Here is a 12860-nt window from a genome sequence, read left to right on the forward strand (position 1 = left end):
AGCAATGTGTGGTTCAATCCCTTGCTCTAGGACACAACACGTTGCCTTGGCTGGGGCTCGAACTCACGACCTTCAGGTCGCTAGTGCAATGCCTTAACGACTTGGCCACGCACCAACACGGATGTGCAGTAGGGAGTGTCCTAACATGCTGCATCACTGCTTGGTACAGAAACTGCACTGCGGTGGATAGGAAGAAGTGAGCTGGGGCAGTCAGCACATTTTGCATGCCACGGTCCCGGGACTGCTTGGAGGGAGAGAGAGTTTAAAAGAAGCAAACAGGGGCAGTTGGCATATTTTATGCACCATAGTCCCGAGGAGAGATTGGATTGCGCACAATTAGGCATCTGGCAAAGAACAATAAATCTTTTTCGGATGTCCCCCTCCCCCTCCCACTTTCAAATCTCTTACTATCTCTCCTTTCAGTTAGTCCTGATGAAGGGTCTCAGCCCGAAACGTCGACTGTACCTCTTCCTATAGATGCTGCCTGGCCTGCTGTGTTCACCAGCAATTTTTATGTGTGTTGGTTGAAAGAATAATAAAAATATGTTAGGTTTCAGTGGAGTGGTCATGGTGTGAGTGGGCCAGTGTTGGAGTGGGGATTTGAGGCTTTGGCCCATTGAGGCTTACCAGGTCATTGGTCGTTGTAGATTGTCCCGTGATTAGGGTAGGATTAAATCACTATGGAAAAGGATCTTGGCGATTGTAGGGATGACTTGCAGTGGACTGAAAAGCTTGAGCATGTAGATATTAAGGAAGTGGATGTGCTGGAGCTTTTGGAAAGCATCAAGTTGGATAAGTTACTGGGACCGGACGGGATATACCCCAGGCTACTGTGGGAAGTGAGGGAAGAGATTGCTGAGCCTCTGGCAATGATCTTTGCATCATCAATGGGGACGGGAGAGGTTCCGGAGGATTGGAGGGTTGCAGATCGTTGTTCCCTTATACAAGAAAGGGAGTAGGGATAGCCCAGGAAATTATAGACCACTGAGTCTGACTTCAGTGGTTGGTAAGTTGATGGAGAAGATCCTGAGAGGCAGGATTTATGAACATTTGGAGAGGCATAATATGAATAGGAATAGTCAGCATGGCTTTGTCAAAGGCAGGTCATGCCTTACGAGCCTGATTGAATTTTTTGAGGATGTGACTAAACACATTGATGAAGGTAGAGCTGTAGTTGTAGCATATATGGAATTTAGCAAGGCATTTGATAAGGTACCCCATGCAAGGCTTATTGAGAAAGTAAGGCGGCATGGGATCCAAGGGGACATTGCTTTGTGGATCCAGAACTGGCTTGCTCAGAAGAAGGCAAAGGGTGGTTGTAGACAGGTCATATTCTGCATGGGGGTTGGTGAACAGTGGTATGCCTCAGGGATCCGTTCTGGGACCCCTGCTCTTTGTGATTTTTTTAAATGACCAGGATGAGGAAGTGGAGGGATGGGTTAGTAAATTTGCTGATGACACAAAGGTTGGGGGTGTTGTGGATAGTGTGGAGGGCTGTCAGAGATTACGACGGAACATTGATAGGATGCAGAACTGGGCTGAGAAGTGGCAGATGGACTTCAACCCAGATAAGTGTGTTGTGCTTCATTGTGGTACAAATATGATGGCAGAATATAGTATTAATGGCAAGACTGTGGAGGATCAGAGGGATCTTGGGGTTGACTCTGCGGTTAAGAAGGCATACAGTGCATTGGCCTTCATCAATTGTGGGATTGAGTTTAAGAGCCAAGAGGTAATGTTGCAGCTATATAGGGCCCTGGTCAGACCCCACTTGGAGTACTGTGCTCAGTTCTGGTCGCCTCACTACAGGAAGGACATGGAAACCATAGAAAGGGTGCAGAGGAGATTTACAAGGACGTTGCCTGGATTGAGGAGTATGTCTTATGAAAATAGGTTGAATGAACTCGGCCTTTTCTTCTTGGAGTGACGGAGGATGAGAGGTGACTTGATAGAGGTGTTCAAGATAATGAGAAGCATTGATCGTGTGGATAGTCAGAGGCTTTTCCCCAGGGCTGAAATGGCTAGCACGAGAGGGCACAGTTTTAATGTGCTTGGAAGCAGGTACAGAGGAGATGTCAGGGGTAAGTTTTTTTTTATGCAGAGTGGTGAGTGCGTGGAATGGGCTGCCGGCGACAGTGGTGGAGGCGGAGACGATAGGGTCTTTTAAGAGACTCCTGGATGGCTACATGGAGCTTAGAAAAATAGAGGGCTATGGGTAAAGCCTAGGTAGTTCTAAAGTAAGTAGATGTTCAGCACAGGTTTGTGGGCCGAAGGGCCTGTATTGTGCAGTAGGTTTTCAATGTTTCTATGTTTCTAAATCAGGGGAGGAGTTGCTGGGTGGTACAGCTCAAAGGACTGTAAGGGCCTATTCCGCACTGGATCTCAATAAATAAATAAAGCTATGTATTTATGAGAAATCTTATGTATTTATACTTATTGTTTTTTATATTATTGTGTTCTTTATCTTATTATGTTTTTTGTGCTAGAGTAACAATTATTTTGTTCTCCTTTACCCTTGTGTACTGGAAATGACATTGAGCCTCTGGGTTCTTGAATCCTGATTAAATAGTGTGTCCTCCCTGGTGAGGTATCTTATTTTTCCACAGCTTTCCTCCTCCCTTCTTTCCTTCTGCCCCCACCAGACCCTTCCTTCCCTCTCGTGGAGTCAAAGAGGGACACAGGAAACCAGTCCCCTCTGCCCGTCAAACCTGTGCTAACCATCAGCCACCTGTTTAGACCGATCCTAGATAAATCCCATTTTCTATTCTTCCCAACATTCTCAACATTTTGCCCGGATCCCACACAGTAATGGTCATTTATAACTGCCAATTTGCTTACCGACCTGCACACCTTTGAGAGGAAACTGGGACCCCCAGGATGCCCGGGCAGTGAGAAGTAGAAAATGCGAACTCCACACGGACAGTTCCCGAGGTCAGCATTGAACCTGGGGTCCTGGCCCTGTGAGGCAACGGCTTTACCAGCCACCCCTCTGTCCTCCGCTCTCCTCTCTTCTCTCTACTTCCTCTTCCTCTCCCTACTTCCTCTTCCTCTCCCTTTTCATGCTTTCATTTTCTTTCTCTTCCACTCTCCTTTCACTCTTCCTCATTCTTCTCTTTTCTTCTTTCTATCACTTTCTCTGTCTTTTTCACTCTCTCTTTCCTCTTTCTCTTTTATCCAATCTTCTCCTGTCATTGTTCTCACTCTGTCTCTCTTTCTCTCTCCTCCTCTCTATCTACTGCTTTCTCTATATCTCTCTCTATCCCCCTCCCCCTCCCCTTCCCCCTCCACCTCCCCTCCCCCTCCCCCCCTCCCCCCTCCCCCTCCCCTCTCCCCTCCCCCTCTCCCTCTCCCCCTCTCCCCTCCCCTCTCCCTCTCCCTCTCCCTCCCCCTCCCCTCTCCGCCTCTCCCTCTCCCCCTCCCCTTTCCCCTCTCCCTCTCACCGTCTCCCTCTCCCCCTCTCCCCCTCCCCCTCTCCCCTCTCCCCCTCCCCCTCTCCCCCTCCCCCTCTCCCTGTTCTTTCCCTCTCCCCCTGTCCCCCCTCCCCTCTCCCTCCCCTCCCCCCCTCCCACTGCCCCTCCCCCACTCCCTCTCCCCTCCTCCTCCCCCTCCCTCTCTCTGTCTCTCTCTCCTCCTCCCCCCTCCCCTTCCCCCTCTCCTTCCCGCTCTCCCTCTCCCTCCCTCTCTATCTCCATCTCCCTCTCCCTACCTTCCACACCAAGGTTAGGAAGTGAGGGATTGAGTTCAAGGCAATGCTGCTACAGTGAAAAACTCATCAGACATGTCATTACTGAATTGTAGGAATGTCACACAGTACATCCAAATTAAGAGGCACAGAAATAACTTGGGTAAAGATGAACCTTTAAATTTGGAAACTTGGGTTCTCACTGAGTTATTTACTATTTTAGAAAATTTGACAAAACTGGACCAGAGACCTGCCATTGCCAGCAGACTATTTCATTTCCTCTCATGCAGAAGCGTATTATCCATCTGCATTGCTCTTTAACTGAGGCAAGTTCTTCACCTGTTCCATCTTGTCAGCAGGGGTGGTGGTATTAACTAGTCCACAGCCATTTCCATGACAACCACAACCCACAATGCTTTGCTTCGCCTGTCGGCCATAGTGGGACATTTATAGGCAATGTCTACCTGCTTTACTTCTAAAGCAACTCTCCTCAGACTTCAGCTGAGTCTCTGCCTCCTCTTCAAGTCCTGGTTTATGTGCCCCTGGCTTTTTTCAGTTGGATTCCTTCTGCCAAACATATGAGGGAGTTGCTAGTAGCCAATGATTAGGGTATCCATGGCAGAAATTAGCCTGTGAGGACCCATAAAGGTACACCTGGGCTGTTCTGGTGCTTTTTCCCAGGAGCCAGTTCTCCAGTTGAGAAAATGGAGGACGTTCCACAGAGAAGCACGTGCTAGCATGAGGGGTTGGACAAACTTGGATTGTTTTCTCTGGAGAGGTGGAGCCTGAGGGGAGATCTGATAGAGGCTTATAAGATTATGAGAGGAACCGATAGTGTAGACAGAGAGTATCTGTTTCCAAGGGTAGAGATGTCTCATACCAGAGGGAGTGCAAGGAAGGTGACGGGGGGTAGGTTCAAAGGGGATGTGGGGGGTAAGTATTTTACTCAGAGAGTGGTGGATGCCTGGATTATGCTGCCTGGTGTGGTGGTAGAGGCAAAGACATCAGAGGCTTTTAGGTAGGCACATGGATGTGAGGAAGCTGGAGGGATATGGTCATTGTGTAGGTAGGATGGATTCATTTTTGGAGTGTTTTTGTGATCTACCTTTTAGCTGATTCAGCTACAACAATGTGGGCTAAAGGGCCTGTTTCTGTGCTCTACTCTTCTATGTTCTACATAGAACACTTCTCTGCATCCTTTCACAACACCCACTGCCTCACCTTCCCTACCTTCTTGCTCCCGAATCCCTCCACTAATCTAGAGGAGGCCAATCGAATGTCTTTGCATCTTTCTAAAACACCCACTGCCTCACCTTCCCTTCTTTCTAGCTCTCTAGTCCCTTCACTGTCTAGAGGAGGCCAATCAAATGTAACTTCCAACATAAACTACCTCACCTCAGAATGAGGATTGTGGCTGGGACCTTTCTAGCTTGTGTGACACTATCCAGCCAAAGCAACAATCCTGAGGTTATGTCCCACTTTGTCAAAGCTTTTACGGTCAGATAACCTCTTCAGTGGAAGACATTAGACTGTAAAGACGGACTATGTGATAAGCACAGTGTTGTGTAAAATCCAACTTTATTTTCTTCTTTCACCCCTCTTTTAGGAGGTCAAGGAAATCTCAAGAAGCCAGCCAATCAAAAGCCCTGTAGGGATGCTGTAAAGCCAGGTGACTCTGGGAAGGTGGCTGAATGTTAAAGATGGCAACCCAATACAACAATGAACTGAAATGTGTTAGCGTAGAGTGGGACTTCCTTCAAGGACTGCTCGTAAAGAACCAGCCTGTCCCTTGGTAAGACTTGCGTGGCCCCCAGTTGAGCATGCAACTCTCTATGCAGCTTTCTCGGGGTGGGGGGGCCGTGTCGGTGGGAGGAGGGTGGTGAGGATGGGGTGGACTTTCTCTCTCCAATCACAACCAGTCCTTGATCATCTCAAACATCTTGCTTGGTCATCTCAAAAATCCTTAACCAGTTTAAGCTTCCAAAGATAAAACCGTTGGTAATCGTAATGTAACAACGTGAAGTGAGGCTAAGACAATCAGATGTTAAGGAGTTACTTACGTTGAACTTTGTATGTAACTTAACTTTATGAAGTATAAGACCAGAGACATACAGTAGGGACAGAATTTGACTATTCAGCCCATCGAGTCTGTTCTGCCATTCAATCATGGCTGATTTATTATCCTCTCAGCCCCATAAACTTTGATACCCTGACCAATCAAGAATCTATCATCCCCTGCTTTAACTACACCCAGTGACCTGGCCTCCACAGCCATCTGTGGCAATGAATTCCACAGATTCACCACCCTCTGGCCTAAGAAATCCCCCCTCAGCTCTGTTCTAAAGGGCATCCTTCTACCCTGAGGCTGTGCCCTCCAGTCCCAGACTATCGCACTGCTGGAAACACCTCCACGTCCACCAGGCCTTTCAACGTAGGTTAAGGTCCTGTGGGGGGACACAGTGAAGTGTAATGTGATATTGTTTGGCAGCAAGAATGAAGACCAGTGGTGTAGACCGGATGGAATGGTTGAAAGACACGCGGAAGCAGAACGAATTGCTTTGAGGCACGTGAACAGAGTGGTTAGTGAGATAGATGGAACGCAAACTGGTGTGGACAGGGACGGTCACCGTGTCCAAGAGCAATATTTCTGATGTCTTCAGGCTCCTGTTGCTTCCCTCTGAAGGTAGCAATGAAAAGAGGACGTGTCCTGGGTGGTGGGGGTGATTCATGATGGTTGCTGCCTTCTTGGGGCATCTTTCTGAGAACGGGGAGAGGCCGGTTCCCATGATGGGGCTGCTAGCTGAGCCGACTACTCTCTGCTGCCTCTTTCAGGAGCCTTCGTACTGGTCAGAATGGGGAGGGGGAACGGTAGTGTAGTGGTTAGCACAATGCTTCACGGTACCAGTTTTGAAGAGCTTATTAGAACTTAGATTAAAGACGGGAGGAAGACCATGTTTGGCCATTTCATTTAACATGGCATATGATGATAATGGTGGTACTCACATTCAGCACATTTCCAAGAAGTCTGATTAGGCTGATTCCTGGGATAAAGGGGGTTGTCCTCTGAAGAATTTAAGTAGATTGGGCCAATACATTGGAATTTAGATAGATAAGAGGAGATCTTATTGAAACCTTTAAGTTTTTAAGGGGAATTGACAAAGAGGATGCTTTACAAGACGGGTGACCCCAGCCATTATCAATGATTCCTCTTGTAAGAGGAATCCTCTTACAAGGCTGATTCCTCTTGTAAGGTTATGTAGAACCAGGGAGGAGACTTAGTCTAACCCATTCAAAGAAAGGATGGTCATGAATCTTTGGAATTCACTATCCCAATGACCATTTGGGTGTTGGGGTAGAGATACATCTCTACCAAAGGAGGTGTAAGGCGCTCCTTCGCTCCGCTAGCCTTCAGATTACCTTTGGGCAAGGCATAACGTCTGCTTAACCTCCACCCACCGCCCCCCCCCCCCCACAGATCAGGGTTACGTCTCTACCAAAGGAGGCCTACAGGATTGGCGGGGGGGTGGGGTAGAGATATGTCTCTACCGAAGGAGGTGTAAGGTGCTCCTTCCCTCTGCTAGCCTGCAGGTCACCCTTGGGCAAGGTATAGCACCTGCCTAGCTCCTCCACCTCCCAATCAAGGTCATGTGAAGCCATGGGAGCGGGTGGTGGATGGTCATATGAGCAGCCGGTGCAGATCACAAGTCCTGGTTATGCAACCACTGACACCAAGCAGACAACCTCTGAAGAGGATTGATAATGGCTGGGGTCACCCGTCTTGTAAGGACACTGCCCAGAACAAGCAATGGCAAACCACTTCTGTAGGAAAAAATTGACCATGATAATCCATCTCATATGACATGGCACATAATGATGATGTCATACAACACGGCACATAATAATGATGCTCAACCTTTGTTTTAAGTATACTCAATGACTTGGCCTCTGAAGCTGACGGTGGCGATGAATCCCACAGATTCACCACCCTCTGGCTAAAGAAACTCCTCCTCTGTCCTAAATGGATGCCTTTCTATTCTGAGGCTGCACCCTCTGGTCCTAGACTCATGTACTATAGGAAAGATCCTCTCCACATCCACTCCATCTAGGCCTTTCAATATCTAATAGGTTTCAATGAGATCCTCCTCATTTTGCTGAACTCCAGAGAGTGCAGGCCCAGCACCATCAAACCTCCTACGTTAACCTTTTCATCCCTGGGTTTGTTCTCATGAACCTCCTCTGCACCATCTCCAATGCCAGCACATCTTTTCTTAGATAAAAGGCCCAAAATTGCACCCAACACAGCAAGTGTAGTCTGACTAGAACCTTATAAAGCCTCGGCGTTTGCCTTCCTTACCACCGACTCAAGCTGCAAGTTATCCTTCAGGGAATCCTGAATAAGGAGCCCCGAGCTCTTGCAACTGCCTCTGGATTCAGACTCGTCCACATAGGAAACATCCTCTCCACATCCACTCTATCATGCTACCATTCGATAGGCTTCAATGAGGTCACCCCTCATTCTTCTGAATTCCAGTGAATACAGGCCCAGAACATTCCAACACTCTTCCTATGACAAGGCATTCAATCCCAGAATCATTTTCGTAAACCTTCTTTAACCCTCTCCAGTTTTAGCACATCCTTTCTAAGATAAAGGGCCTAAACCTGCTCACAATACTCCAAGTGAGGTCTCACCAGTGCTTTATAAAGTTTCAACATTACATTCTTGCTTTTATATTCTACTCCTCTCGAAATGAATGCCAATATCGTATTTGCCTTCCTCACCACAGACTCAACCTGCAAATTAACCTTTAGGGAATCCTGCGCAAGGACTCCCAACTCCTTTTGCACCTCAGATTTTTGTATTTTCTCTCCACTTAGAAGATAGTCAAACCTTTCATTTCTTCTACTAAAGTGCATGACCATACACTTCCGAACACTGTATTCCACCTTCCATTTCTTTGCCCATTTTCCTAATCTGGCTAATCCTTCTGTAGCCTCTCTATTTGCTCAACACTACCTGCCCCTCTGGCTATCTTCATATCGTCTGCATATTTTGCAACAAAGCCATCAATTCCATCATTTGAATCATTGACATATAATGTAAAAAGAAGCGGTCCTAACACAGACTCCTGTAGAGCACCACTAGTCACCAACAGCCAACCAGAAAAGGCTCCCTCTTTGCCTCCTGTCAATCAGCCATTGCTTTATGCATGCTGGAATCTTTCCTGTAATACCATGGGCTCATAGCTTGTTAAACAGCCTCATGTGTGGCACCTTGACAATGCCTTCTGAAAATTCAAGTATGCAACATCTACTGATTCTCCTTTGTCTATCCGGCTTGTTACTTCAAAGAATTCCAACAGATTTGTCAGGCAAGAATTTCCCTTGAGGAAACCATGCTGACTACGGCTTATTCTATTGTGCCTCCAAGTACCCTGAGACCTCATCCTTAATAATCAACTCCAACATCTTCCCAACCACTGTCAGACTAACTGACCTATAGTTTCCTTTCTTCTACCTCTCTCCCTTCTTGAAGAGTGGAGTAATATTTCCATTCTAACTAGCTGCATCATTGTCTGATCTGGGGTAGGGTGGTGGTGGGGGCTCCCGCACAGGATTGAAATAAGCTGCAGAGGGTTGTAAACTCAGTCAGCTCCATCATGGGCACCAGCCTCCGCAGTATCCAGGACATCTTCAAGGGGCGATGCCTCAAAAAGGCGGCGTCCATCATTAAGAACCCCATTGCCCAGGTCATGCCTTGTTCTCATTGCTACCATCAGGGAGGAGGTACAGGAGCCTGAAGACAGACACTCAGAGATTCAGGAACAGCTTCTACCCCTCTGCCATCGGATTTGTGAATGGACATTGGATCCATGAACACTACCTCACCACTTTTTTATTTCTATTTTTACATTACTTATTTAATTTAACTATTGAATGCATACTTGATGTAACTCACAATTTTTTCTATTATTGTGTATTACAATGTACAGCTTCCGCAAAGTCAGCAAATTTCACAACATATGCAGGAGATGCTAAACCTGATTCTGGTTTACAAGAATACTGTGGGACCTTGTACGTATTTGTCCAATTTAACCAGGGAGTGCATCTGAACCTCAAGGAGTCTCTGAATATAGTTAGATCAGCACAGGAGATCTGTGTTGTGATTCTCAGGAAGTGCCTGGGTGTGTGAACGCTTGCCGTCTATTCCTGCCTGTCTACCCACTCGCTCTCCCAGTGGTGCTGAGGCTAACTGACTTCTTGACTCTGTGCCATCTGCTACTGAACCTAAGACCCCAAGGTTTTGATTCAGACACAGGCCAACACCCAGTGTCAGGTCTGCCACCCCCCCCCACCCTACCCCACCTCCCCCCAACCCCAGCCACGGGCCAAGGTTACTTTTAGAAGGCAGCCTGATGAATTGTAGAGATCTCGGATGTCGTGAGGAGAAAGTGCCGGTGTTGTAATTAGAGGTGGATGAGGTGGAGGAAGGGGGTATGATAGTCATTAGACTGGAATTACAGTGAAACGTGATCCCAGGTGAGAGGTCAGGTGAGTAGGTGGACTCATCTGCAGGGAAGTAAACCCAGTGCCTCCAAACTGGAAGTTAATCTCCGTTCAGTTAATTCACTCAAGTACTTTAAGATGCTGACATCAAAACACCAAAGATCAAGGAGTTACACGCACAAAATGCTGGAGGAACTCAGCAGGTCAGGCGCTATCTGACCAGCAGGGGTTCCCAGCCTTTCTGATGCCATTAAGCAAGGGGTCCGTGGACCCCAGGTTGGGAACCCCTGATCCCTATTGGAGACGGATAAAGAGTTGACATTTCAGACTGAGACCCTTTACCAAGGCTGGGAAAGAAGAGGGAGCAAGCTAAAATGAGATGATGGGGAGGGAGGAGAGGGGAAGGGGTACAAGCTTAGCAGGTGGTAGGTGATCCCAGGTGAGAGGCAAGGTGGATAGATGGGGCCATCATCATCATCATCGTCAGTCATCATCATCATCATTGTCATCGTCATCATCATCATTGTCATCGTCATCATCATCATCATTGTCGTCGTCACCATCATCATCGTCAGTCATCATCATCATCATTGTCGTCGTCATCATCATCATCATCATCATCATCTTCATCATCGTCGTCATCATCATCATTATTATGTGCCACGTCATATGACATGGGCAATCATGGTCTTTCTATGGCTTTGTTCTTGGCAAATTTTTCTGAAGAAGTGGTTTGCCTTCTTCTGGGCAGTGCCTTTATAAGACGGGTGACCCCAGCCCTTGTCAATACTCTTCAGAGATTGTCTGCCTGGTGTCAGTGGTCACATAACCAGGACTTGTAATCTGCACCGGCTGCTTGTACGACCATCCACCACCTGCTCCCATGGCTTCACATGACTCTGATCGGGGGCTAAGCAGGTGCTACACCTTACCCAAGGGTGACCTGCAGGCTAGCGGAGGGAAGGAGCGCCTTACACCTCCTTTGGTAGAGACATACCTCCACCCCACCGCTCACCCCCCCCGCCAATCCTGTAGGTGGGTGTTATGTAGAAAAGGTAAAGAGCTGAAGAAGGAGGACTCTGACAGCAGCGAAGAGAGGACCATGGGAGGAGGGGCAACAGAGGGCAGCTGAGTAGAAGGAGTAAGGGGGGAGCCAGAATGAGGAATAGAAAATCTCTATTGGAGAAGATCAGGGAGTTGTACTGTTCTAAGTTCTCACTCCAGCAGTTGGGTTTAAGTTTGGTGCAAGGGATTTATATTGATATGGTAATCTGCTGGATAATGTGGAATATCTGTAGGCAGGACTACTACACCCCAATAGTCTTGGGCAGTGTTAATCCAAAATGAAAAAAAGCATATGACTGTAAGATATAGGAGCAGAATTAGGCCATTTGGCCCTTCGAGTCTATGGTGTATCCATTGTCTCTTTCAGCCCCAATCTCATGCCTTCTTCCCATATCCCTTCATGCCCTGACCAATCTGGAATCTATCCACCTGCACCTTAAACATACCCAGTGACATGGCCTACACAACTACCCATGGCAACAAATTCCACAGATTCACCACTCCCTGGTGAATTGATTCCTCCTCATCTCTGTTCTGAGGCTGTCTCCTAGACATCCCCCGCCCCCCGCCACTATAGGAAACATCCTGTCCATATCCACTCTACCAAGGTCTTTCAACTTTCAATAGGTTTTAATGAGGTCACCCTTCATTCTTCTGAATTCCAGTGAGCAGAGCCATCAAATGCTTCTCATATGACAAGCCTTTCAATCTTGGAATCATTTTTGTGAACCTCCTTTGAACCCTCTCCAATGTCAGCACATATGGGGCCTTAAACTGCTCACAATACTCCAAGTGAGGCCTCACCAGTGCTTTATAAAGCCTCAGTATTACATCCTTTGCTGTTATATTCTAGTCCTCTCGAAATGAATGCTGACACCGCATTTGTCTTCCTCACCACCAACTCAACCTGCATGTTGACCTTCAAGGTCTCTTCATGCCAGGCTGAGTATCTCTTTGCATCTCCTCCCTCCACCCCTCCTCTAATCTTCTCCAAATTTATGGACATTTCCTCACTGCCCAATATGATGCTGCCTGGATTAGAGAACATGTCATATGAGGAGAGGTTGAATAAGCTGGGGCTTTTCTCTCTGGAGCAAAGGAAGATTAGAGGTGATTTGATAGAGGTGTGCAAGATAAGAAGCATAGACAGAGTGGACAGCCGGAGACCTTTCCCACATTGCTAACTTGAGGGGGCATAATTTTAAGGTGACTGGAGAAAAGTATAGGGATAAATTCTTTATGCAGAGCAGCAGGTGTGTGAAACACTTTGCCAGGGGTGGTCATAGAGGCAGACACATTCAGGGCACTTAAGAGACTCCTACAATAGCCACGTGGATGATAGAAAAATGCAGGGCTATGTAGGAGGGAAGGGCTCAATTGATCTTGGAGTAGGTTAAAAGGTTCTCACAACATCGCTCAATGTTCTTATGACTGGCTTTCACTCTAGTTTTCTGGTCCTGAGAACAGGTGACCTCCACAGGTGAGGCAGTTCCCGATGTCAATGCTAGAATTCACCTTATGTTACAGGTGCAACTCTCCTGTGTACAATATCCAGTGAGTGTTACTGTGTGTATAGGTACGTCGCCCGCAGAACGTCACCGTGGTTCAC

General features: G+C 47.4%; 1 protein-coding gene across 6 annotated transcripts in view; it reads left to right on the forward strand.

Moving 5' to 3' along the window:
• Nucleotides 1-12860, forward strand: part of LOC134352622 (neuronal PAS domain-containing protein 3-like) — a 751612-nt gene that overhangs the window by 257358 nt on the left and 481394 nt on the right. For 4 of the 6 annotated variants that reach the window (XM_063059934.1, XM_063059933.1, XM_063059935.1 and 1 more), the window contains one exon: nucleotides 5289-5474. The exons of the other annotated variants lie outside the window; for them this stretch is intronic. In XM_063059934.1, the coding sequence (XP_062916004.1) occupies nucleotides 5374-5474 (101 nt within the window). In that variant the 5' untranslated portion in view covers nucleotides 5289-5373. The remainder of the gene's footprint in view (nucleotides 1-5288; nucleotides 5475-12860) is intronic. 6 annotated transcript variants of the gene reach the window in all.

Source organism: Mobula hypostoma, chromosome 10 (assembly GCF_963921235.1).
Source record: "Mobula hypostoma chromosome 10, sMobHyp1.1, whole genome shotgun sequence".
In the NCBI taxonomy this organism is placed as follows: Eukaryota; Metazoa; Chordata; class Chondrichthyes; order Myliobatiformes; family Myliobatidae; genus Mobula; species Mobula hypostoma.